The sequence below is a fragment of the Myxocyprinus asiaticus genome, chromosome 24 (assembly GCF_019703515.2).
Source record: "Myxocyprinus asiaticus isolate MX2 ecotype Aquarium Trade chromosome 24, UBuf_Myxa_2, whole genome shotgun sequence".
Classification (NCBI taxonomy): Eukaryota; Metazoa; Chordata; class Actinopteri; order Cypriniformes; family Catostomidae; genus Myxocyprinus; species Myxocyprinus asiaticus.
Genome location: NC_059367.1, coordinates 40,005,727 through 40,031,858, shown reverse-complemented (window position 1 = coordinate 40,031,858; position 26,132 = coordinate 40,005,727). Strand labels below are relative to the sequence as shown.

Here is a 26,132-nt window from a genome sequence, read left to right as displayed (position 1 = left end):
CTATAAAATCTTTTACTTCAAGGATTCTTACTTGATATAGGCCATGTCCCAATACCCCCACTTGCAGTTTTGGTCTTGCCTACTTACCCACTTGTCTTACGTTTTTCCGGTGTTTGGCCACTAGTGTGCAAGTAGATGTGAAGTCTGCGAGTGTGTGGATGACTTTTGATTGCACGTTTGGAAACTCGAAGACTTAAAGATGTTGGTCCTGGTTGTGACAGCTGGTTTTGTCTTTTCACTCAGCTGAAGACTGATTGTTTTTGGTAGCAGTGACTATTATAGCCTACTTAAAATAATAAATAACTGAAAACATTACCCATCTTTTCATTTATTAATACACTGGTACATACATACTGGTTGTTGGAAGTGTATTGTGCTGTAGAAAATATGTAAAAAAAAATTATAATGTTTTTATTATGTAAAAATAACTGTAAAAGTGAATTATTTTTACTCATTTTGATTTTCAATACTTTGCACATTAAAAAATGTTTAACTGTAAAATTGCGTCTTCCATAACTGCTGTAAAATATGAAATATAAGCAGTTTCTTTCTACTTTGTTTCTCAATACACTGCATAAAACTTAAAAAAACTAAAAAAATACAAATAAAAAAAAAACTTTATTCTATAAACCTGTGTGATCCATTAATAGCTACTAATACAAACCATTTAAATTGTATGCTTTGGCTTGTCATTTATATAAGACGACCAGACTGCTTTACTCAACTTATCAGTATGTGGTTTCATACAACAAATAAAAAGCATTAAAACGTATATTTTAAATACATAAAGATTAGAAAGAACCTGTGGTAGCAGTTGATACATTTTTTATTTTAAAACAACATTTACTAGACTGCATATTGTATGCCACACTGGCTGATAAATTACCAAAATGACCAGCAGTATTAGGCAAGAACAAACAAAATAATGTGATTATTGGGAGAGAAAGATAACAAAGAGCTATATAAATATTCATATAAATAATATTTTGTAATTATGATGCTGATATTAAGTCATCCCAAACATGTTATATAATGTTGAACACTTTAATTTATACTAAAATAAATATATACTTCACTTATATTTCAATATCTGATTATGATATTTTATTTATTTATTAAATCCACTTTTTAAACAAGCATATTTATTTTTAATAATAATAAAAAAAAGAATACTATACAGCATTTAAACACTAGGGGGAGCTTAATACCAATCTACATAAAAATTTTAAGGAGGTTTTAACAGTTTTGATTGCCTTTTGTTTCAAGGAATAACGGACTGAGTCAATATAATGTTCCATTTCCTTTCTGAAAGCTATAAAATAGGGTTTTTAGAAAAAAAAATTACATTTGTGAATAAGAAATTTTGCCAATAAAATAAAAAGATTTATAATATATACATGACTATCTTTGTCTTTTTGTTTCTCTAGAAGACCAAACAATACATGTTTCCATAATAAAACGAATTGAGCATCAATACACTTAATAAAATCACATATAAAAAAATAAAAAAAAAGAGAAGAGAAAAAGAAAAACCTTTTCAAATGCGTGATGCCAAAATAAACGAATCACAGTTTCAGTGCAACTGTCACAAAAAGCACAGCTTATATGAATATTATCTTAAATTTGACTAAATGTTTTGCAGGGTAAATCCTATGTATGAGTTTACATGATACTTCCTTAACTTTGTTTGCAATTAGAAACTGATTAGGTATGATCCAAGCCTTTTCCCAAATAATAGTATCTGTAAAATGATTCCAATATATGATCTAGTCACAACATCTCTTTGAAACAGAGCTCTTATGGATCTATTTTTAGATGGAGAGGAAAAACTAATTTTCCCTATATATGAATTTACTATATTGGGCAAAGACCAATGATGAAGATTATTGACTGTTGTCTAAACATCATACACACTGCCTGAGACGTTGCACCAAAAAAACTTTTGCCTAATCCCCTGGTGTTACAGGGGTATTGTAGTGAACCAAAAACTCATCATAAGTGAAAAGAAGGCCACTTAAATTAAATAACTGATCCACCAATATAATGCCATTATCAAACCAATATCTAATAAAAAGGGACTTGTGCTTATATAAGATGTCCTTATTATTCCATATATAATTTCGATGAGGTGAGAAATTGTGTTTGTATATCATGGACCATGAAATAAATGTCTGGCGATTATATTAATAATAAAAAAAATTATATATATATATTTATTTTTTAAATTGATGATCAAAACAGTACTTAAGTAATAATAGTCAACAACAAAATACATACAAAAAAAGAGAGAAAAAAAACTAAAAGCTAGGGGTGGGACATAATATAAATTGAACATATTGACAAATTATGAGAATTAGCGATTATAATAAAATAACTTATGAGGAAAAGCTTCTCTTGACGTCATCATGGCGAAAATACACCGATCGCTCGGGTAGGCGGGGTGTGGCTCGTGATCGTGATGAACTCTGGGATACGCTTAGCCTGAAACAACGTTCCGAGGCGGTATTCGCGCTAGTGTGGATTTAGTGTGGGGTGCATTGAGCTTTGGCATGTTTTAGCCACGGGACAGTCTTGAACACTTACTTTCTGTCGCGTGCACGCGCACTCAAGTGGCTAAGACCGCAAGTGTGAGTATTGGACCAGGACCATACAAATTGAAATCCGCTCCAGTATGCCTTGACCAACAATCATAAACGACTGTAATTGGGCCGTCCTGAGCAGCGATGAGAAAAACAGCAGATACCACGTGTTCACGCCTTCTCCGTGTAGCTCAAGGAGTTAAATATACAGTGCTACTTCAGCTGCGGTCTGATCAAATTTGCACCTGAACAACGACACTGAGAAACTTTAATAGGCACAGAATTGAATATACGCAGCGTAGAGCTTTAGGGAATTATTACTTAAACCTACCGTGCCTGACCAAATAAATTCTCAACGTCATCACTTCGCGACTGTTAAATATTGTACTACCTACCCACGTGGAAAACGTTGTGCAGTCTTCATTTTCATTTTTATATAAATGTCCGCCATTATCTGAATGGTGAACACGAACTGATGCAAATCTAAAGCGTGAATGAAATAAAGGTGACACGAGCCAGGAGTCTGCAATGGCACTGTTTACGATTAATCGGTGTGTATTCATTTCACTTTAACATTTTACCATGTAGTCAGTAGTAAGAAGTATTTTCTTAAATGAAGTGTACCACGTTATCGCTTATCCTTCCATCCACCCTTTTATAAAACTTTCCACGCTTTATATAATCTTGTATTTATTTGTTCTGGGACTGTCTACCCACCCCATATGATGTTAACATGTATATGCTGCTTTATGTGTAATGTGTCAGTGCTGTTATGTCCTTAAAACTGGCATGAAATCCTCTGTAGGTGTATACAGGTAGATTGGAGCAAAAAGTTTTTTTGTTTTTTTTTCATCCCATTTTCTCCCTATTTGGAATGCCCAATTCCCACTACTTTAGGAGGTCCTCGTGGTGGCGCGGTTACTCACCTCAATCCGGGTGGTGGAGGACAAGTTTCAGTTGCCTCAGCTTCTGAGACAGTCAATCTGCACATCTTATCACGTGGTTCATTGTGCATAACACCACGGAGACTCACAGCCTGTGGAGGCTCATGCTACTCTCCGCGATCCATGCACAACTTACCACACACCCCATTGAGCTACCCAGGCCCTGATTGGACCACTTTTTTTTTTTTTTTACATTTATGGTTCCCGCAGTAAAAAAAACTGTATGAACGTGGACATTGGGATGAATGGTTAAAAGTGCCCCAATTTACAATAGCACCAGGACCTGATGATGGGCCCCATGCACAAACATGATACAGCCACAGTAAAGTTAGATTGTTTTAACTTGCTGTCTGATATGTTTTGTCAGGTATTTAGGGGAGGAGGAGGAGGAGAACAGTGAATCTAACGGAGATTGTCGGTCCAGAGTGCTGCTGGCTAAACTGCAGGAACAAGCCAAAGCCAGAGAACAGCAGAGTAAATCAGACACAACTGATAAAGATGGAGACCATCAGAGTAACACTAAACATAAGAAGAAACGAAAACATGAACAGAGAGAGTTGGAGGGAACACAGCGCAAAACTAAGAAGGAAACTACAGATCTTGCTGAAGAAGCTGCTAGTCCAACTAAGAAGCAAAAACACAAAACGTTGTCAATTGAAAATGAGAGCGTAAATACAGGTAATGCTTCCCTACTGCTGGGTGTTTGATTGTGTTTAAACTGTAATGCACAAGTTTGTTGATTTAGAGGGCCTAATAGACGAACCCTATAAAGAATAGGGTACAAATTATTGTCAAATTACTTTTCATATAGCAATAAACACTCAAATTCCATGTTCATTGTAGGGACTTTTACATATGCTAGATAAACTATTGTCAAAACATATTATTGCTAGAAAATCACACAAATCATGGTTTTAAACTGTATTCAGACAGTTTGGTTACAAGGATTGTGTACAAATACCAAGCACCTTTCATCGACCAGTTGTTGAAAAAGACTTGATTGTAATTGTTCCTGGTTCAAAACAAGTTAAGCTTAATCAACAGAATTTGTGGCATAATGTTGTTTACTACAGAAATTATTTTCAACTCGTTCCTTGTTAAAGAAAAAGAAGCAGTTGTAATACGGCACTTACAATGGAAGTGAATGGGGCCAGTCAATATAAAGGCTAAAATACACTATTTTAAAAGTATGGCCACAAGACGTTAACATTATACATGTTAACATGATTTCAATGTGATAAGATTGCGTACTAACCTTTTCTTTGTAAAGTTATAGCCAACATTACAACTTTGTTGCAATGATGAAGCATGGACACCCTGTAAGCGATTTTATAAAAATAAAATCAGGTAGAAGAGAGATTTTATCACACTAAAATGAGGGTAACACTTGTAATGTTTACATCTAATTACAATACTTTTGAGTATGTGTGCATTTTTTAATATTTACGGACTGGCCCCATTCACTTTCATTGTAAGAGCCTCACTGTAACTGCACTTTCTAATTTTCTGTCAATACATAAGGGACGAGTCAAATATTTGTTTTGTGGTTATTAACATTCAACAAATGCTGTCGATTGAGCTTAACTTGTATTGAACCCGGAATATTCCTTTCGTTTTACAGTAGTTTCAAGCCCTACTTTGGACTTATTATGGAAGATATATTTTTACAGAACGTCAGTTGTTTATTTCAGGAGATGATGTCTCAAATAATGGAAGCTCTGCAGAAATCGCAGAAACATGTAAAGGTGACCCAGAGGGAAGTCAGAAGACTGGAAAAGTAGTGGATCCTCAGATTGACCAGCTACATGCAGGAGGAGGAATCAGCGCATCTGAAACTAGTTTCCAAATCCTGGGTGGATTCAAAAAGAAGACGGTAGAAAAGGTAGAATGGAAAAATATCCTTAACTTCTAAATTGAATTGTATTGTAAAGAAAAGGTAAAAATGATGGTATGAATGTTTTTATTCAATCACAGGTCAAAAGAGTTTTACCGCAGTGGTTGGCACAGCCTGATGTTGTTCAGAGAGACATTAAGAGTCACCTCGTCCCTATCCACGAGTTGCGCGGCATCAGCCCAAAACTGCTGAAGAAACTGGAAGCAAATGGAATAAAGAGCTTCTTTCCAGGTCAGAGAGAAAGATCATATAAACCTGTGAGCATTAAATGCTCACTATAGTTGCTTACCGGTAATGTCATCAGGTCTTACAACATCACTGTTGTCACAACGTGTTTTTTTTTTTTTGTCTTGTCCAGTTCAAGCTGAAGTCATCCCCGCTATTCTAGGCAGTGTGAGCTCAGGTCTGCTGGTCGGTCCAGGTGGATACAGACCCAGAGACATCTGTGTTTCTGCACCTACCGGAAGTGGAAAGACACTGACGTTCGTCTTACCTATCATACAGGTAGAAACCATAAATTACATTTGAATATACACTAACTGAGCACTTTATTATGAACACTATACTAATACTGGGTAGGGCCTCACTTTTCTCTCAAAGCAGCAAGAAAACAAAGTAAACATACCTTTGAGATAGGGTTGCAGCAGTATACCGGTTTCAAGGTATACCACGGTATGAAAATTGACGGTTTTTATACCATGTACATTTGCTTATTTACGGTATTGTGAAAAAAAAATGCAACTGGACAGAGAATCTCACCTGCGCATCTCCTTTCCTCCTCGACTGCCTGTCAGACTCATCAACTTGCGCCACACACACACACATGCAACGGAGAAAATGTCAGAGAGAAGCGAGGCAGGGGGGTCTGACATAAGTGTGTGTGAGCGCACGTGTGTGTGAGTTAAAGCAGTGTTTCTCAACTGGTGGGTCGCGACCCAAATGTGGGTCGCAGGTCTATTCGGACTGGGTCTCGGACAGCAGGGAAAGAACAATGCCATGGTTCTCCCATTGAAGATATTTCGGCGGCCACCCAAGTGATAGCCTATTTAGGACTGCAGAGGCAGATTTAAAGATAATCTCACAATCAGTTAAAGGCTTCTCATCTGCACTTTCGCACGAGTGTAACGGAACCAGCTCGTGCTAATGATCTGCTCTGCTCTCTAACGCGCGCGTGCAACAACCGGGCTTCCCTTGATATTGCGGAGCGCAGACCTCAAAACTGATGTGACCAATTTCAATTCTAGTGAGACTTTTCTAGTTTAAAGTGTTACGGAGGAGGTCAAGTCAAACACATCAAACAGTAGGCAGTCCTGACATGCCAAACAGCACTGAGGAAAAGAGCAACATAGTGGTATGCGCTAATTTTGTTTTTCATTATACATCATCACCTTTACAGAATTGTTTCACGATTTTACCTGAGTAAATGTAACTGTTATATTTTGACAAAATGTTTTAGTTTCATATGAAATAATCTAAAGGTAGAATCTATTAGACCTCATTTTATATCAGCAGTGGCAGTTGTAGTTAAAGTTTCAAGATGTGTTTCAGCTAGTACTTATTTTTTCATAAATACTATAATTTGTTATTATTATTACTATTATTCAAGACTAGCAACACTGACTTAACCATGGTAATGAGGAGCCTTTCCTCCTGTGTAATATGTATGTTCTGTTTGAATTATGTTTGAAATTAGGAAACAAACAGGATAATAATGGGCTCATATAAGTAAATATGCTCTTCAATTTTTAAAAGAGGGGAGAGAAAACTTCCAGTCGCTTTTGTTGTTGACATCAACGCATTCACTTTACCAAAACGAGGGATGTCCCTATACCGCTACTGTTATTGGAATCGGATCAGATATCATGCTCATGTACTTGTACTCTGCTTGTAAAAACGCTCCAATACCAAAAAACGAAACCATCTGATGTATGAATGTCATTCTGTAAACATTCAGCACACAAATTAAAATAACTTTATGTCCTAGTTTGATTATTAAACCACAAAGGCTGCGATTTAATGAGATAAATATATAGTTTGCATGTGCTGCGCGCATCAAAGTGAATGTGTGGAGCCTAGAGCTCCTTGGCTCATACACGGAGAACACCATCATGTTTGTAGTGGATGACAGCGAGCAAAGCGCTAATTCACTTTGTATCACAAGGCACATACAGACTACATATTTATTTAATTAAATAGCAGCCTTTTAGTAATCACACTGGGTCACATATCCTCGTCCTTTTCCGGAGGTGAGAAGCTATCGTCAAAAACATACAGAGATGGAAAAGGCTTCACTCCCAAATGAAAGCTTCCACCAAATTAAAAGCCTTTAATAATTTGAATTCCATTGATATTTGGCTAAGTGTCACTTTCTTCACACCTGTCACCTTAAATACAAATAGGCTTGACGACACACTCATTTGATACTAAAAGCTGATTGGCTTGAAGTTTACCTCAGATAATTGTTGGTTATTAATGCGGAAGGAGGCACATTTTAGCTAGTCTTGTTTGGACCCATTTTGGGCGGAAGCCTGTGCTTTTGCATCCTTTGAAAATCCATTTTGATTGGTTAGTTTACCGAGCGGAACCTTGATGCTGTCAGCCTCTGGCTTTTTATGCAGTGATTAAAACGCGCCTGGGCAACTGCGTATGAAAAAAATATATCAAATTCATATTTTCACATTATATGTATCTGAGTTATGCACATTAGTAGCTAAATTGACCAAAACAACAGTTAATTTTATCAGTTTAGTTGTTCCGTTCATTTTGAGAATATTTTTGAGGGGGCTTGTCCGTCCTTGCCTTCTCCGACGGAACGCCAATGTATATAATTTGAAACATTACTACTGTTATTACTTGACTGCTTGTTCTCACCCATTGGTGAATGTCACCAATGGGTGAGAAGTGTCTCAAGTTCAAATCTTGGAGCATATTCCAATAAACCAAGAAAAATTGCAAATGTACAACATTGTGTGTACTGTAATGTATATTGAGTACTGGGCGCATTTTATTTTGTGATTTGATTAACTTGACCTGAACTGTATGGCGCTATTATGATCCCTTTCACGGTATTTGACTTTCCGTGGGTAGACCGCTTATCTTATTTCAGTGATGCAAACAGATACCGGCTGAATTGAGATCGTGCTGCGAAATAAAGCACATGTAGCCGCTCAAAGTTATTCACAAGATCAAAATTCACTCTTTGACCAATATATGGTCACACTTTATATTAGGTGGCCTTACTATGTACTAACATTAAATACATACAAGACTATGTATTTACTGTGTAACTACATGTTGTTCTGCAAAATATCCACATTTGCTGCTACTGAGGTTGAGGTACGGGTAGGTTTAGGAGTAAGGTTAGGGTTAGGATAAGGGGTTAGAGTTAGGTTTTGGGGTAAGGGTTGGGTTAGGGGTAAAGTTAACAGTGTAACTACAAATGTAATTTAATGCAAGTACTTTGTAATAACAATGCAACTACATGTATGTACATAATAAGTACATTGTATCAAATGGTTAAGTACATAGTAGTTGGGGGCCTGGGTAGCTCAGCGAGTATTGACGCTGACTACCACCCCTGGAGTCGTGAGTTTGAATCCAGGGCATGCTGAGTGACTCCAGCCAGGTCTCCTAAGCAACCAAATTGTCACGGTTGCTAGGGAGGGTAGAGTCACATGGGGTAACCACCTCGTGGTCGTGATGAGTGGTTCTCGCTCTCAGCGGGGCACGTAGTAAGTTGTATGTGGATCGCGGAGAGTAGCATGAGCCTCCACATGCTGTGAGTCTCCACGGTTTCATGCACAGCGAGCCACGTGATAAGATGTGCAGATTGACTGTCTCAGAAGCGGAGGCAAAAGATTGAGGTGAGTAACCATGAGGACCTACTAAGTAGTGGGAATTGGGCATTCCAAATTGGGAGAAAAGGGGATAAAAAAATAAATAAATAAAAAGTACATAGTAGATAAGGCCACCTAATATAAAGTGGGTCCCAGCATATCGGTCAACCTCTAATGTGTATGTTTGTGTTTGTTTGTGTAGGCATTGTCTGAGCGCGTGGTGTGTGAGGTTCGTGCATTGGCTGTATTACCCACCAAAGAGTTAGCACAACAGGTAGTCAAAGATTCATAATTATTGATCATTAGATGTGCATATTCAAGTCATTGTTCCATCTTCTAAGTTTCATTCACTCAACATAACTTTATTTTCTGTATATGGTTTAATCTCACAGGTGTCAAAGGTGTTTTTCTCATATGCTGAAGGCACTGGTCTAAAGGTGGTTTTGATCGCTGGCAAGAAGTCTTTAGCTGCAGAGTGTGCAGCACTTTCTGAAAACAGGTCAGTGTGTTTAGGATAGAGGGACCAATTGTGTGTAAATAATGACCACACAAATTACCAAAAAGTATTACCATGTTTTTGTTTTTTTTTGACATGGTACCATGAGAATATGTTTTTGGGACATGTGCCATGGTAATAGAGATCGATATCGGTTTTGCTGATTAATCGGCACCAATAACAGATTTCTGGATCTATCGATTAACGGCAAAAATCCACACCGATAGTTTTTCCCCGTTGCGTCCGGTGCTGGAGCGGCTGGGAAGGGTCCGCTGTCATTATACAGTATGAGAGCAGCCTCTAGTGGTGAAATAAAAACGATCACTTCACTGATGCCTTGTGTTTGACACATGAGACTAATCTGCATGGAGCGGAACACTTCAGATGCGGATGTAAAACATCAACAACGAAAAGGTATGTTTACAGTACACATTATCATATCATTATAAAGTCATTAATTTGTTGACTAGATGCTGCATTAGTAGAGAACAGCAGTATGTTTGCAGACAAGGCTGAGAGGACGCTAACATTAAAGCTAACCTCAAGCGGTTAGAACAATGTGACAAAAATACATGCTAGTCCTACCCATATGTTTAAATGTCACGATTGTTACCATCTGTTTGCATTAGTTTATATCCAGCTGGTCACGTTTATGTACTCATTAGCCAGCTAAGTTGCATATTTAAAGCTAGTGACGTGAGAAAGCAGATTAGCAGATGCAACAAATACAGTTTAATAGAAAGCAGTTGTCTCAATATTTTTTTAAGTTCTTTTTAATTAGACACATCATCTACAAAACAGCACTCCTGCACGAGATGCTGAATAAACAAAAACAAAGGGAAACAAAGACGTTCGTCTAGCGCGCGTTTACATAGAAAAACAAATGGATGATTGCAAAAGCATTCGGTGTGAACAGCCCCTTACAGTTGGTGGAGGTCTGGCCGTTGTGTCTTGCTCTCTTATAAGCATTTCTCAGATTAAGCAATGAGTTGTTTAAATGCTTTGTCAGGAAAGATGTTCAACTTGGAAATGTGTGTCTGTGTCGAGATCCTCGCGTTCGTTTCCAGTCTGTTGTGTTCCGTCTGTTTGAACAGCCCCTGGCCTGTGCTCATAGTCTGAGCCGCTTCACCACCGAGTTCAGTCAAATACCACTGCCGTCTGTGAAAATTGCTACTCTACATACAACTGTACTGAATAAAAAAACAATGTGGTATTTCGCTGTTATAATGAAGCTTGAGTCTGGAGTAGTAGAAATCAGTGCAAGTGTAACACCATGTGAACTGTCTATTTAAGCGTTTCCCCCCTCATTTTACTTTTGATTTAACATTTGAGAATATGGGCCGACTAAAACTTTTGATTTATTTATTTTATGCACATTAGTTGAAAATTAAATCTTTTTTTAAACAGCCAGGATAGGAATGTTCAATGCAATAATATAACGGTGCTGAATGGTTTATGTATTTATTGCGCCCTCTTGTGGACTAAGGAAACGACATCAATTTAAAAATCAGCTGATTTTACAATTCGAATATTAGTTCATATATATTGATATTAATACATTTATTTCATTTAAAAAAGTACAGTACATTTTCATGGTTCAGTCAGTACTGTTTATTTTTTTAATAAAGTTCAGCACTATTTTACTTTGAGTGTTATTATTTCATTCAGTATCAATTTTAAAAACTATCGGTTGATTAATCGGTTATCGGCAGGTACTGACCAACTTAGTTATCGGTATCTGTAAAATCCATTATCGGTCGACCTCTACATGGTACTGCAATGGTATTTTTTTTTAATTACCTTGTTCTTGCCATGTACATTAACGCCATGCTACATGAGTATAGTATCATTTAGTCTCATGGAATACATCAAAGCACTATGGTATTATAATTTGGTGTTCCTGTAGCTCAACTGTAAGAGCATAACGCCCACAACGTCTCTGTACAGTATGTACAGCTGCAGTGCTTTAGTTGAAAGGTTAATATTGTTTTAATTGTTATTTTTCAATGGTACTATTTGTTGGTTTATGTTATAAATAATTATTTATTTACATAATAATATAGTTGATTCCAGGTTTTTCAGTGATTGTGCTGCGATGAAATTTATAAAAGCACTAAGTGTCGAAACAACATTTAAACGTTGTGTCTCTGTTTGTAGAGGGGGTATTAGGCGAAGTTTTGCAGATATTGTGGTGGCCACGCCAGGCCGATTAGTGGATCACATCAACAAAAACGACAACTTTAGTTTACAGCACCTTCGATTTCTGGTGAGCATCAGTACAAATCTCTTTTATACAATAGATACATTTATTACCCTGTTTAAATATGCAACGCACAACAATGAACACACAGTTTTAAATTGCACTTAATACACTGGTATTAAATGGATAGTTCACCCAAAAATGAAAATTCTCTCATCATTTACTCACCCTCATGCCATTCCAGATGTGTATGACTTTCTTTTTTCTGTTGAACACAAACAAAGATTTTTAGAAGAATATCTCAACTCTGTAGGTCCATACAATGCAAGTGAATGGTGACCAAAATTTTAAAGGTAGCACATAAAAGCAGCATAAAAGTAAACCATAAAACTCCAGTGGTTAAATCCATGTCTTCAGAAGCGGTATTGTAGGTGTGGGTGAGAAACAGCTAAATATTTGTATCCTTTTTAACTATAAATCTCCATATTCTTCTATTTTGGAGATTCGCATTCTTTGTGCATATCGCCACCTACTGGGCAGGGAGGAGAATTTATAGGAAAAAAGGACTCAAATATTGATCTGTTTCTTACCCACACTTCTGAAGACATGGATTTAACCACTGAAGTCACATGGATTACCTTTATGCTGCCCATATATGCTTTTTGTAGCTTCAAAGTTCTGTCCACCATTTACTTACATTGTATGGACCTACAGAGCTGAGATATTCTTCTAAAAACCTGCTGATCACAAACAAAGAAGAAAGAAAGTCATACACATCTGGGATGGCATGAAGGTGAGTAAATGAGAATTTTCCTTTTTGGGTGAACTGTCCCCTTAAATTGTATTTAAGTACTAATATATTTTATAGTATATTTTAATATTATACATGACATTTGGCCAAAAAAAGGAAGCTACTCTGTGTCTTTTTTTTTTTAACTGTTTTAGTTTTCTATCATGTTTTCTCTAACATGTTTCTATTCTCTCTATGGAAAAGTGTGTAGAGATGTTTGTCATTTGTATGTTGTAGATTGTTGATGAGGCAGACAGGATGATTGATGGCATGGATCAGTCCTGGCTCAGTGAGGTAATTAAAGCAGTGTACAGAAGTTCAGGTGACTCACAGCGGTCTTTATTCACGAGAATACAGCCTGGACCAATCACAGTTTCAAGGTAAGATTATACTATCCTTTAAAAAAAAAAAAACACACATACAGTGGGGATGAGAGATGAGGTCTTTAAAATACAATTGTAACAGGGACACGGTTAAAGATCTGGGCTGTGTTTTCCGATAACGATAGGTCTTAGGTCTTAAGAGTGTTTCCTACATGCAAGGTTACGAACATTTGTTAATTTTTTTTTTTACATACGTTTCCAAAAAGTGCACTTAACATGAACGTGTGAGAATTACATGCTTCTTAAGTGTTGTAGTGCTGAAATGTCTTCTCACATGAGACCCTGCCCATTGATAGATATGCACACGTCGTGCACATGGATATTTAAAAAAAAAAATTTTATATATTTTTCTCCCCTTTCCTCCCCAATTTGGAATGCCCAAGTCCCAATGCACTCTTAAGTCCCCGTGGTGGCGTAATGACTCGCCTCAATCCGGGTGGTGCAGGACGAATCTCAGTTGCCTCTGTGTCTGAGACCGTCAATCCGTGCATCTTATGTGGCTTGTTGAGCACGTTACCGCGTAGACATAGCGCGTGTGGAGGCTTCACGCTATTCTCCGCGGCATCCACGCACAACACACCATGCGCCCCACCGAGAGTGAGAACCACATTATAGTGACCACGAGGAGGTTACCCCATGTGACTCGACCCTCCCTAGCAACCGGGCCAATTTGGTTGCTTAGAAGACCTGGCTGGAGTCACTCGGCACACCCTGGATTCTAACTCATGAGTCCAGGGGTGGTAGTCAGCGTCTTTACTCGCTGAGCTACCCAGGCCCCAATGAACATGGATATTTACATATCATGATTAGTGGTGGACCGACATATTGCAGAGGCTGATAAATTGACCGATATTCTGAATTTTTTAATTATCATCATCGGCTGATAAATTGTCCTTTTGGCCGATTTGTTTTTTGAGGGCGCTGAGAATCGGCTGCTTGCATGTGAAGCGAATGAGACATGTAAACGACCAGTCATGGTTGGTTTTGTTGTTATGTGCCATCGTGTTACTACAATAATAGACCGGTGTGCAACACAGTGTCATTTAAACGGTCTGCATATCAGAGCCGTGGCAGACGCGTTTGAGCTCATAATGTTAAAGTGCTCGCCTGTTTCATTCTCCATCTCTCTCCTCAACAGTTGAACTTGTAACTTTTAACTGTCTTGTCTAATAATAAAAAGGCAATTATCAAAAAATGCAAATATGCTCATATCTCGTTTAAACCGATGTAATAAACCAACCTCACACAACTTCAGCAGATCCAGCATCCTGTGGAGCGCTCATTTATTTATCTCTAAAGCACGTATACTAGCAGCCTCTCCTCAGCAGTCCCCTGTAACTTTTAATATTCTTTTCTAATGATAAAAAGGCAAATATCAATAAAACTTCTGTTATATACCGTCTGCAATTATGCAGATACAGTTGTGCTCAAAAGTTTGCACACCCTGGCAGAAATTGTGAAATTTTGGCATTGATTTTGAAAATGACTGATCATGCAAAAAAAAAACTTTTATTTAAGGATAGTGATCATATGAAGCCATTTATCATCACATAGTTGTTTGGCTCCTTTTTAAATCATAATGATAACAGAAATCACTCAAATGGCCCTGATCTTGAATATTTGGCCTTGTTACAGACACACAAGGTGACACACACAGGTTTAAATGGCAAATAAAGGTTAATTTCCCACACCTGTGGCTTTTTAAATTGCAATTAGTGTCTGTGTATAAATAGTCAATGAGTTTGTTAGCTCACACCCACAGGTAACCTCAGGAGAAATACAGGCTGCTCTGGAAAAAGACGGTGTGGTTGTTTGAAGGAGCACAATACTTGTTGACACCTCTCCAAACATAGCGCTTATGGTTGTGACCATAAAGCTCTATTTTGGTCTTGTCACTCCAAATTACTGTGTGCCAGAAGCTGTGAGGCTTGTCAGGGTGTTGTCGGGCATATTGTAACAGGGCTTTTTTGTGGCATTGGCACAGTAAAGGCTTCTTTCTGGCAACTCGTATTGTCGTATTGTGCTCCTTGAAACAACCACACCGTCTTTTTCCAGAGCAGCCTGTATTTCTCCTGAGGTTACCTGTGGGTTTTTCTTTGTATCCCGAACAATTCTTCTGGCAGTTGTGGCTGAAATCTTTCTTGGTCTACCTGACCATGGTTTGGTATCAAGAGATCCCCGAATTTTCCACTTCTTAAGTGATTGAACAGTACTGACTGGCATTTTCAAGGCTTTGGATATCTTTTTGTATCTTTTTCCATCTTTATAAAGTTCCATTACCTTGTTACACAGGTCTTTTGACAGTTCTTTTCTGCTCCCCATGGCTCAGTATCTAGCCTGCTCAGTGCATCCACATGAGAGCTAACAAACTCATTGACTATTTATACACAGACACAAATTGCAATTTAAAAAGCCACAGGTGTGGGAAATTAACCTTTATTTGCCATTTAAACCTGTGCATGTCACCTTGTGTGTCTGTAACAACGCCAAACATTCAAGGGTATGTAAACTTTTGATCAGGGCCATTTGGGTGATTTCTGTTATCATTATGATTTAAAAAGGAGCCAAACAACTGTGATAATAAATGGGTTCATATGATAACTATCCTTAAATAAAAGACAGTTTTTTTGCATGATCAGTCATATTTTCAAAATCAATGCCAAAATTTCACAATTTCTGCCAGGGTGTGCAAACTTTTGAGCACAACTGTATCTAGTTTAAACAGATGTAATTCACGAACCTCACAAAAAGCCAGCATTTTCTTCCCGTCGAGCGCACATCTAATATCTTCCTCTTAAGCATGTATTCTATTAGCCAGAATCAAAACTTCAGGATCAGGATCAAAAGTTCCTCTGATTCACAAATCATGACGGTCAGCCCGTGACAATCCAAGCCATTTATACTGTGAGGAGATTGCTGCTCGCGTTGGATCCGCACGAGCGCGAGTGCAACTTCAAAGTGAAATCGCTTCACGTGCGCAATGAGTAAATGTCTTATTCACTATGCACTGTATGTACAATTGGTTTGATTCTGTATTTTTTGAGAATGCGTTTGCTAACATGGACATGCCATCCATGGTTACTGGACTACTGTGTGTACTGTTATTTCCTTCTTCATAATATATTAAAGCTTGGGTGTGCAGTCTTTTCCAGAATTTTGTTTTGTTATACTGGTTGAAAGTCTCTCCACATCCTGATAGCAATCAATAATTTAAGTGGTCTAAATGTAAAAAAATATATATATCTTCTGTGGAAGGGACAGGACTAAAAAATGATCGACCAATCATAGCATTCGGTCCAAATGTAATGATAGGATGTCCTTGCTGTCTATCAATCTATATTTGCATACCGCCACGCAACTTGTTCGCGCAGACAATCACACGTCATCAGCGCGGGTTCCTTGACGCTGTGCAGAGCGAGCGTGAGAATGGATGGTGAACCGCAGCTACTTATGTTCCTCCTGAACCACCAGTAAAAGGAAACAAGTAAAGAAAGACTGTGTTAGAAACTTCTACAATGAAAAAACCAACACGTCTCTCCTCCTGGCACTTAGACTCTGCTTTGTGTGTGTGTGTGTGTGTGTGTGTGTGTGTGTTCATATGTGATAGAGGAGGCGTGGCTTTGGAGACACCTCTGTAGCGAGGGCGGGCTCTATGCTTTCAAAGCTAGCTTGCTAACTGCTAGCCTCTCTGGATTACACACCCTAGCTTTAACAATTTCTTCATGTGCAAATAAATTACTAAAATTTGATGACTAAACAGAAATCAGAAAAAACTTCTGTCTACCATTTAAAATACAATATAATTTTTTTTTATTCTTTTTTACAAAGTTAAAATTTAGTGTGAAATTAAGTAAATATAGTGCTAAATAAGAGTTTATTCTTTTTTAGCAAATTTATGTTTGTTATTTACTATATTAAATTGTGTGATATATCGGCATTGTATCGACCTATCGGCCACCCTGCTCTCTGGATATCGGCATCGGCCATTAAAAAACCCATATCGGTCGATCACTACACAATATAGCAAAATCTCTATCGACTGTCTTAGCGCCCAGCCCTACATGGCATAATTAAAGATGGAGACCATTGGTTCAATCCCCAAAAGTTGATTCATTAACAATCACCATTGTGTGCTTGAGCAAGTCACTTAAAGGAATATTCCGGGTTCAGTACAAGTTAAGCTCAATCGACAGCATTAGTGGCATAATATTGATTACCACAGAAAATAATTTCCACTTGTCCCTCCTTTTCTTTAAAAAAGCAAAAATGGAGGTTACAGTGAGGCACTGATAATAGAAGTAAATAAGGCAATTTTTGGAGGGTTTAAAGGCAGAAATGTGAAGCTTACAATTTTATAAAAGCACTTACATTAATTCTTCTGTTAAAACTCATATTATTTGAGCTGTAAAGTTGTTTAAATTGCCATTTTAAAGTGTTTTAGGTTTTTTTGTTATTACATCGTCATGGCAACGAAGTTGTAAAATTGGTTGTAACTTTACACAGAAAAGGTGAGTAAGTGATTTTATTACACTAAAATCATGTTTACACACACATCCTTTATGTCTTGTGGCTATACTTCTGAAACAGTGAGTATTTTAATGTTTATGGATTGGCCCCCATTCACTTCCATTGAAAGTGCCTCATTGGAACCCAGATATTTGCTTTTTTAAAGAAAAGAATGTGCAAGTCAATATATATATATATATATATATATATATATATATATATATATATATATATATATATATATATATATATTTTTTTTTTTGTGGTAATCAATATTATGCCACAAATGCTGTCGATTGAGCTTAACTTGTATTGAACCCGGAATATTCCTTTAACCTCAGATTACTCCAGAGTCACTTTGAATCCCAGATGGCATGCTAGCATTTTACTGCCATCCCATTGAGCATATGACAAATAAAAAATAAACTTTAGAGTATGGATGTGCCCGAAGCCAAATACCTTATTCAGAAAGGCACGAATAATGACTTCAAAATGAATAATGAATTAATCCGAATAATAGAAAAAAATATTCGGAAGACTGATCATCCAGTGAGCACAGGTATAAAGCGATATTTTCAATAAAAAGATATTTTACAAAGCAATGATGAGTCTGTGAAGCCAGTATTACTACAGTGTAAACCTTATGAATAGAATGTGCATGGTGATTTTAAGTTCCGATAGGATGGCCGCATTCTTGACTCCGTTTGCAGTCTCCGTTAATTGTGCATGTCTTAGAAATCTAAGCTTTTAAAGACTATTAACTATGTCATACACATTTTCCACTTCTTGAAATGTCTGTTTGAAATGTCTGATCTGTAACACATTAACTCCAAATGTTTCACACAACTCACACGTAAGGATTTATAAACCAACCTGAGCGTGATGTTTAATTCCTCACCAGAGAAGTGATGATTTAATACAGAGCTCGACTGTAAGTGGACCACATTTATATCCACATTACCGAATAAGGTAATTATCTGGTTAATCTTTATTCCAAAATGTTTAAATGCTCCATAGAGGTTTAAATACTTCTATTCAGAATATTCCTGCACACGGAGGATTGCGAAAAAACAAAAACATGCGCATTTGTTTCGCTTTTCATTTCTAAAAATATATAGAGGCTCGATCTCACGATCTCGATTTCACTAATTCTGCACATGTAATTAAACTAATTAATTATATCCTCCACAAAAATATGTGAACACAAAATAAGCCTTGCGTGTATCATAAAACGTTCTGATAGAGATTTACGGCAGTTTCAGTTTGTATGCTATATTAATTTATTCTCATTTCTTTTAATATTCGTATTTGTATTTAATATTTGCTGCAAAATGTGTGCTTGACATTTTACACTTGCTTGATTCCTCGTGCCTCCAGAATAACATTGTTACTTGCACACTAAAATGTTAGACATACACTAAAAAACTTTTCAGCGGATATTAATATACCAAATACCAGGAGAAACCGCAGTTAACAACATATTCCACAGTTTATGTAGCCTACATATTCAGCTTCATCTGGGGAGAAAGAAATAAAGAATATATCAATAATATAATTAAATAATAATAATACATATATAACAATAATAATATTAATGATAATAATAATAATATTTAAATAGGCCTATCCGAGGCATACTTTATATACAGAAGCTATAGCCTAAATGTAAGAGAGTTACATTTTAAAATGAGTGTTGATGCACTTCCGGTTTAAACCACACCTACTTTCGGCTCTATCCGAATACAGATACAGATAATTTTGTCATAGTAACAGATACAGATGATGGCTTTGCTGCACACCCCTACTTTAGAGTAACCTTGAAATAAAATATCTATTCAGTAATATGATTGTTTTTGTAACACCTTCTTGAACTAAAACCTGTTTTTCTAGGCCACCATTATCCTTTACAATAACATGAATAGAAAGCTCACTATTAATGCATGTTTATTTGTTTGTCAGTCTGTCTCCTCCACAGCTGCCTCTGCAGAAGTTGCTGTTCTCTGCTACACTCACCCAGAACCCTGAGAAACTACAACTGCTGAATCTGCATCAGCCACAACTCTTCAGTGCCACACACACCTCCTCAGACCCCACACAAAGACAAGAGATGTTTATGTTCCCTCAGGGACTCTCTGTGAGTCTAAGAGTCTAAGGGTGTTTTCACACCTGACTCGTTTGGAGCATTTGTTTTGGAACCTTGTGCGTTTTCTTCCTAAGTTCGGTTCGTTTGCACATATATGAACACTGTAATCACACTCGGATCTGCACCAAAACAATCGCTCCTAGACCATGAGGTAGTCTTGGTCCGATTGCAAACGAAGTCTGGAGTGGTTGACTTGTGGTGAGAATGCAATCTGTCTGCGGAGAAGAAATCTGTAGGTCAGCATGTCACTGTAATTCATAATCAAAATGTGGATATACTGTAGCTTTTGGCAACTATATTAAAATAAAATTGCTTGTTTAAAATAGGAGTTGTTTAGTAGGATCGCTTCTCTCTTGCGGATAGCGACAGAGCAGACATGGGTAGAACGGCATTAGCATCTTTATGTGGCTTCACTCTTTCTGCTGTTTTAGTGTGTGTGTGTGTGTGTGTGTGTGTGTGTGTTTGCGCACGCGTGAGAGAGAGAGAGCTCTATGACTGAGAACAGGCACTTTTCAATGCAAAAATAATGCAAAAGCAACTGATGGCAGATACAATTTTTTTTTTCATGTATCTTTGCAGCGCAGCCTCTTACTGGAATGCAAATTCTGTACCATGTGGCAACATTTTGCATAACCTTTTATTAACACAGTTTTTGTCCGTTTTGAAATTTTGCCTTGTTGTGAACGCGAACCGAACTAAAAAGAAAATGCAACATTGTAACAATTTTAGCCCCTGTTTCAGAGCAAATCAAACGAGCTACAGGTCTCAAAACGCCCTAAGGTCATTTAAGATTGTGTTGAATAGTACATTGTATTTGGACACTACCACACAATTCTACTCTTGCTTTTGTATGTACACAAATGCTGGTTAACATACGGTCATGCCTCATACAGGAGTATTATGTGCCCTGCACTCTCAGCAAGAAACCGCTCCTCATCCTGCACTACGTGCTCCGGCTCAAGTTCAGTCCTGCTCTGTGCTTCACCAACTCCATAGAAGCAGCGCACCGGTAATGATGAATTTCACCTCTAGCATCATATGCATTATCAGTATATTCAGATATTGCTGTTTTATTTCACATTGTGAAAATGGTTCAGTCTTACCCTGAAAAAAGTCATAAGTAATTCACAAGGATGTGGATTACACAGTTACAACTTGTATAAACTTTTGAATTTTGATTTTAACATTGATCTTTTGTCTTAGTAAAAAAGGTTGATTCTTCAATTAGGGGAACTTTTCTATTATTTCCTCTTCAAAATGAGCCATTTTCTACTTTTCTGTGAGCTTGCTTAGGTAAATAATCCAATAAATGTCTCAGATTGGAGGTAGACTGATATATCGGTTTTACAGATTAATCTGTGTCGATAGTTATTTTTTGGGAGCATGGATTATTGTTTTTATTTTTTATTTTTTTCCCTTTTTTACCCAATTTGGAATGCCCAATTCCCAATGCACTCTAAGTCCTCAAGGTGGCGGAGGACGAATCTCAGTTGCCTCCGCGTCTGAGACCGTCAACCCGCGCATCTTATCGCATGGCTTGTTGAGCACGTTGCCACGGAGACATAGCGTGTGTGGTGGCTTCACGCCATCCACCGCGGCATCCGCACTCAATTCACCACGCGCCCCACCGAGAAAGAACCACATTATGGCGACCACGTTGAGGTTACCCCATGTGACTCTACCCTCCCTAGCAACCGGGCCAATTTGGTTGCTTAGGAGACCTGGCTGGAGTCACTCAGCACGCCCTGGATTCGAACTAGCGAGCTAGCGAACTCCAGGGATGGTAGCCAGCGTCTTTTACCACTGAGCTACCCAGGCCCCCACTGGGAGCATGGATTATTGGCAGAAATCTATGCCAATAGTTTTTTCACTTCATCTGGCAAATATATAGGCTACAAAAAGCTTCATTTGGTTAATAGCCTACTTAACTAGATCACTGTAACTGAGCCAAGTCTCTCTCATTTCAAAATAAGAGTGTTTTCGGCTTGTTCATAGTTATGATTCTCTTGTAATTCACCAAATCTTTATTTTTGGGGAATTTTGGTTGAACAAACTGCATCTGGGATTTTATTCCTTTTTGACTCTTGCAGCCTCTGTCTGTGCTCGTCACAGTAAGGAAAGACTAAGAAATGTTTTTAGCATTCTATAAATCGATTTTCAGAACTATCGACCAATTAATCGGTTATCAGCCTTTTTAACCACCTTTGTTATCAGTATTTGCGGGGCGCATTGATGCACGGGCCTACAACTCCCATGGGGCCCAGTGGGAGAAGTGCATTTAAATGCTTTCAGCGGTAGACACGGTTGTTGACATGGTGACAGTGTGCAACCGTTAAAGGCATCCGTGTAGTGCTTGTTCAATGCTCAGCAGTTCCTCTGTAGGTCCATACAATGCAAGTGAATGGTGGTCAGAACTTTGAAAGTCCAAAAAGCACAAAGGCAGCATAAAAGTAATCCATACAACTCCAGTGGTTTAAACCATATCTTCAGAAGTGATATGATAGGAGTTGGTGAGAAACAGATCAATATTTAAGTCCTTTTGTACTATAAATTATCCTCCCTGCCCAGTAGGTGGCGATATGCACAAATAACGCAAATCGGCATAAAACAATGTTTTTTTTTAAAGTGAATGTGGAGATTTATAGTAAAAAAAAAGAAAGACTTAAATATGGATCAGATTCAAAACTCACATCTATCAAATCGCTTCTAAAAATATGGATTAAACCACTGGAGTCATATGGGCTACTTTTATGCTGCCTTTTTAGACCTTCAAAGTTCTGACCACCATTCACTTACATTGTATGGACCTACAGAAATGAAATATTCTTCTAAAAAATCTGTGTTTGTGTTCAGAGAATTTTCATTTTTTGGATGAACTATCCCTTTAAGACGTCACCCAGAAATGTATCAATAAGGTCAAATCTGTTTCAGTTCCAACTGTATTTTTGTTTTCATCTGTCTATATCTTTCTCAGACTTTATTTGCTTGTGAAGCTGTTTGGTGGTGTGGAAGTTGCTGAGTTTTCCTCCAGAATGGGACCAAGCGAACGACAACGAACCCTGAAGGAATTTGAGCAAGGAAAGATCCTGCTGTATGTATACTTTTAGCATACTCTAAGTTTTCAAGAAAGAAATAAACCATTGTCTGCACAGAAAGATACTTCAGTTCCTTTAGTACCAAAGCTAAAATAGTGGAAAATAGTTATTGAACCTATAATTCTATTATTACATAGAAAGTGTGTGCAAATTTGGTGTCCTTAATATTTATTTATATTTTGCATTTTATAAAAGCAATAAGGCACTTGAGGCTGTGCTGTATTGTGAATATAGTCACATTAGATGTGTTATAATACAGACTCTTATACCTTATTGCTTATTAAAAGCTTAAAATTGGTTCACAATGTCATAATCCTCGTGATACTTTTTATGTCAGATTGATAAGCACTGATGCTGCTGCCAGAGGCATTGACATCAAAGGAGTGAAATGCATCATAAATTATGATGCTCCACAATACATCCGAACATACATTCACAGGCAAGTCAACACATCATAAAAGAAACCTTGTAAATCCATGGATTTGATAGGAGCATTATGTTTATTTGTCATCGTTTTCTTACTGTTTTCAACTGCAGGGTGGGACGAACAGCGAGGGCAGGGAAAGTTGGACTGGCATTTACCTTTCTTTTAAAAGTGCAGGTCAGACTATTTTTAACACCTAGAATTACATTTTGCATGTGTGTTATCTTTCGTTATTACATTGGCCAAAAAGTCTTGCCTGTTTAATAATGCACATTTCACATGATCTAATGGACTGATTTGCATGTCTGTCTTTTCAGGAGAAGAGGTTCTTGCAGATGGTGGCTGACGCTGGCAGTCCCGGCATACAGAGGCAGTTGGTGCAACCAGAAAGTCTTAAAAGCATGGAGAGCCGCTATGAACAAAAGCTAGCTGAGCTTAACAAAGTTGTGAAGGTAACAGCAAAGCTACAGAGATGTATCTACATAAGGCCACACTGGCAGGTTTTCCAGGCATGGATTAAGTCATTTCCTGAGTTAATTACCACTACTGCAAATCACTTTTAGTGTAGTACAGGGCTTAATGTTTGTCTGGGGAACCTGGATTATGTACATTTACAAAAGTATTTGGGACACTTCAGCCATATTTAAAAAAACATGTGAATGTCTTTGCATTATATGACAGAATAACAAAGCAGTGGCATTTATTTTGAAGAAATATTGCACATGCTTTTCAAGCAAAACTCAGAAAATGAAGTTTGCTGGGTTTTAAAAGATAGATGTAGTGTTTAAAATGAGGACAAAATGTATTTGGATAATTTCTTGTTGTCAAACTTTACCTGTGTGAACTTGAGTGGAATTGACTTCATACATCCATTAAAAATCACCTTGATACCAGTTGGTAAGTCATGGCAAAAATGGCTCAATTAAATGAAGTTAGTTCTGAGAGAAGATAGCATTATTTGTTGATGTCACATGGTTTTATATATTGTTATTTAATGCAAAGAATTCATACATTTATAAGTGTTATTTAAAGGGATAGTTCACCCAAAAATGAAAATTCTCTCATCATTTACTCACCCTCATGCCATCCCAGATGTGTCTTACTTTCTTCTGCTGAACACAAAGATTTTTAGAAGAGTATCTCAGCTCTGTAGGTCCATACAGTGCAAAAGGGAATGGTGACCAACATTTTGAAGCTCAAAAAGCTTATAAAGGCAGCATAAAAATAATCCATACTACATCAGTGGTTTAATCCATGTCTTCAGAAGCTATATGATAGGTGTGGGTGAGAAACAGATCAATATTTAAGTCAATTTTTACTATAAATCTCTACTTTCAACCAGCTCTCCTAAGCGCTCTTCTCTCCTCAAAGTTCTACTTTTGTTTTTGGCGATTCACATTCTTCATGCATATTGCCACCTACTGGGCAGGGAAGAGAATATATAGTAAAAAAGGACTTAAATATTGATCTGTTTCTCAGCCACATCTATCATATCACTTCTGAAGCCATGGATTTAACCACTGGAGTCGTATGGATTACTTTTATGCTGCCTTTATGTGCTTTTTGAGCTTCAAAGTTTTGGACCCTGTTGACTTGCATTGTATGGACCTACAGAGCTGAGATATATTATATTATGATATTATTTGTTTGTGTTCATTTTTGGGTGAACTATTACTTTAAGTGCCCAAAAACTATTTGGGTCACTGTATCTGTAATGGACTTAAACTTGGATTAACTATAGTAAAATCTGCTGTATTGTTTTGTGTACTTTTGAGCTGCAAAACTAATGTTTGCATTTCTTTGTTTCCAAGGAGGAAAATGCAAAGAAGTGGTTCTAAGAAAAAAAAAGGACCGACTAAACAAAACACCTTTTTTTTTGTGCATTCTTTCAGTGACAACTTCATGGCAAGTTTCTCAAGAAAAAGAGATGTCTGAATAATTATGTAAAAAGCTTTGAATATTCTTAATACACTGAGAAAAATTCTAAGCTTTATGTTATTACTTTAAAGTTACAATGCTAAAGTGTATCATTTGCCCAGCAGAGAAGTACAGTAGGCCTAATAGATTCTTATGCCCTCTTGTTATCCAACTGTTTCAAGTAAATATCTTATTGTCAAAACAAGACAAAAATGAAATGTATGAATATGTGGAGAGTCTATAACTTGATTAAACATGAATTCCTATGTTAGAATCTACACCAGCTCATGGAATTGTGTTTTTTTGTTAGTTTATTTGTTTATTTGTTTGTTTGTTTGTTGTTAAAGTGAAGAGAGGTAAAGAATTTCTGTTCTGCAGGATCAGGGCAGACTGTTTGTTTCAGTTCATCTTTGGTACCCTGACTGGAGATTTATGCTAATGATGTTCATTTAAACTCTTAAAGCATCTTGTTTTATTCAGAATGTATGTTCTGACAATTTTTCCTCTAGTATAAACATACTGTTATCTTTATAAAGTGTGCTAGTAAAGAAAACGACAATATACTGTATGAACACTTTTTAACAATTTAAAGCAATATTCACGGTTCAGAACAAGTTAAACTCAATCTACAGAATTTGTGGAATAATGATGATTTAAAGAAAATCTTAAATTTTGAAATTTTAAATCTTGAATTTTAAAACATACAGCAAAAATCGAGGTTACAGTAAGTGCCTCATTTAACCTTTTTTTTTTTTTTTTTTAAGTAAGGACAATACGATTTTTTTTTTTTTTTAAAGTAGGGACAAGACGATTTTTTTTTTTTTTAAAGTAGGGACAAGACGATTTTTCTTTTTTTTAAAGTAGGGACAAGACGATTTTTTTTTTTTTTTTTTTTTAAAGTAGGGACAAGACGATTTTTCTTTTT

The 26,132-nt window shown here is 37.0% G+C and overlaps 1 protein-coding gene across 1 annotated transcript; it reads left to right on the top strand.

Annotated features, from left to right (window-relative positions):
* The first annotated feature begins 2,456 nt into the window (after positions 1-2,456).
* ddx51 (DEAD (Asp-Glu-Ala-Asp) box polypeptide 51) lies at positions 2,457-25,490 on the top strand. The gene is made up of 16 exons (XM_051652463.1): positions 2,457-3,130; positions 3,891-4,201; positions 5,215-5,405; positions 5,498-5,648; positions 5,776-5,921; positions 9,456-9,527; positions 9,646-9,752; positions 11,907-12,015; positions 12,977-13,119; positions 19,588-19,762; positions 20,665-20,780; positions 22,746-22,862; positions 23,204-23,305; positions 23,404-23,467; positions 23,608-23,742; positions 25,102-25,490. Exons 1-16 carry the CDS (start codon positions 3,108-3,110, stop codon positions 25,126-25,128), a joined length of 1,989 nt encoding a protein of 662 aa, XP_051508423.1. The 5' UTR covers positions 2,457-3,107; the 3' UTR covers positions 25,129-25,490.
* The last annotated feature ends 642 nt before the right edge of the window (positions 25,491-26,132 follow it).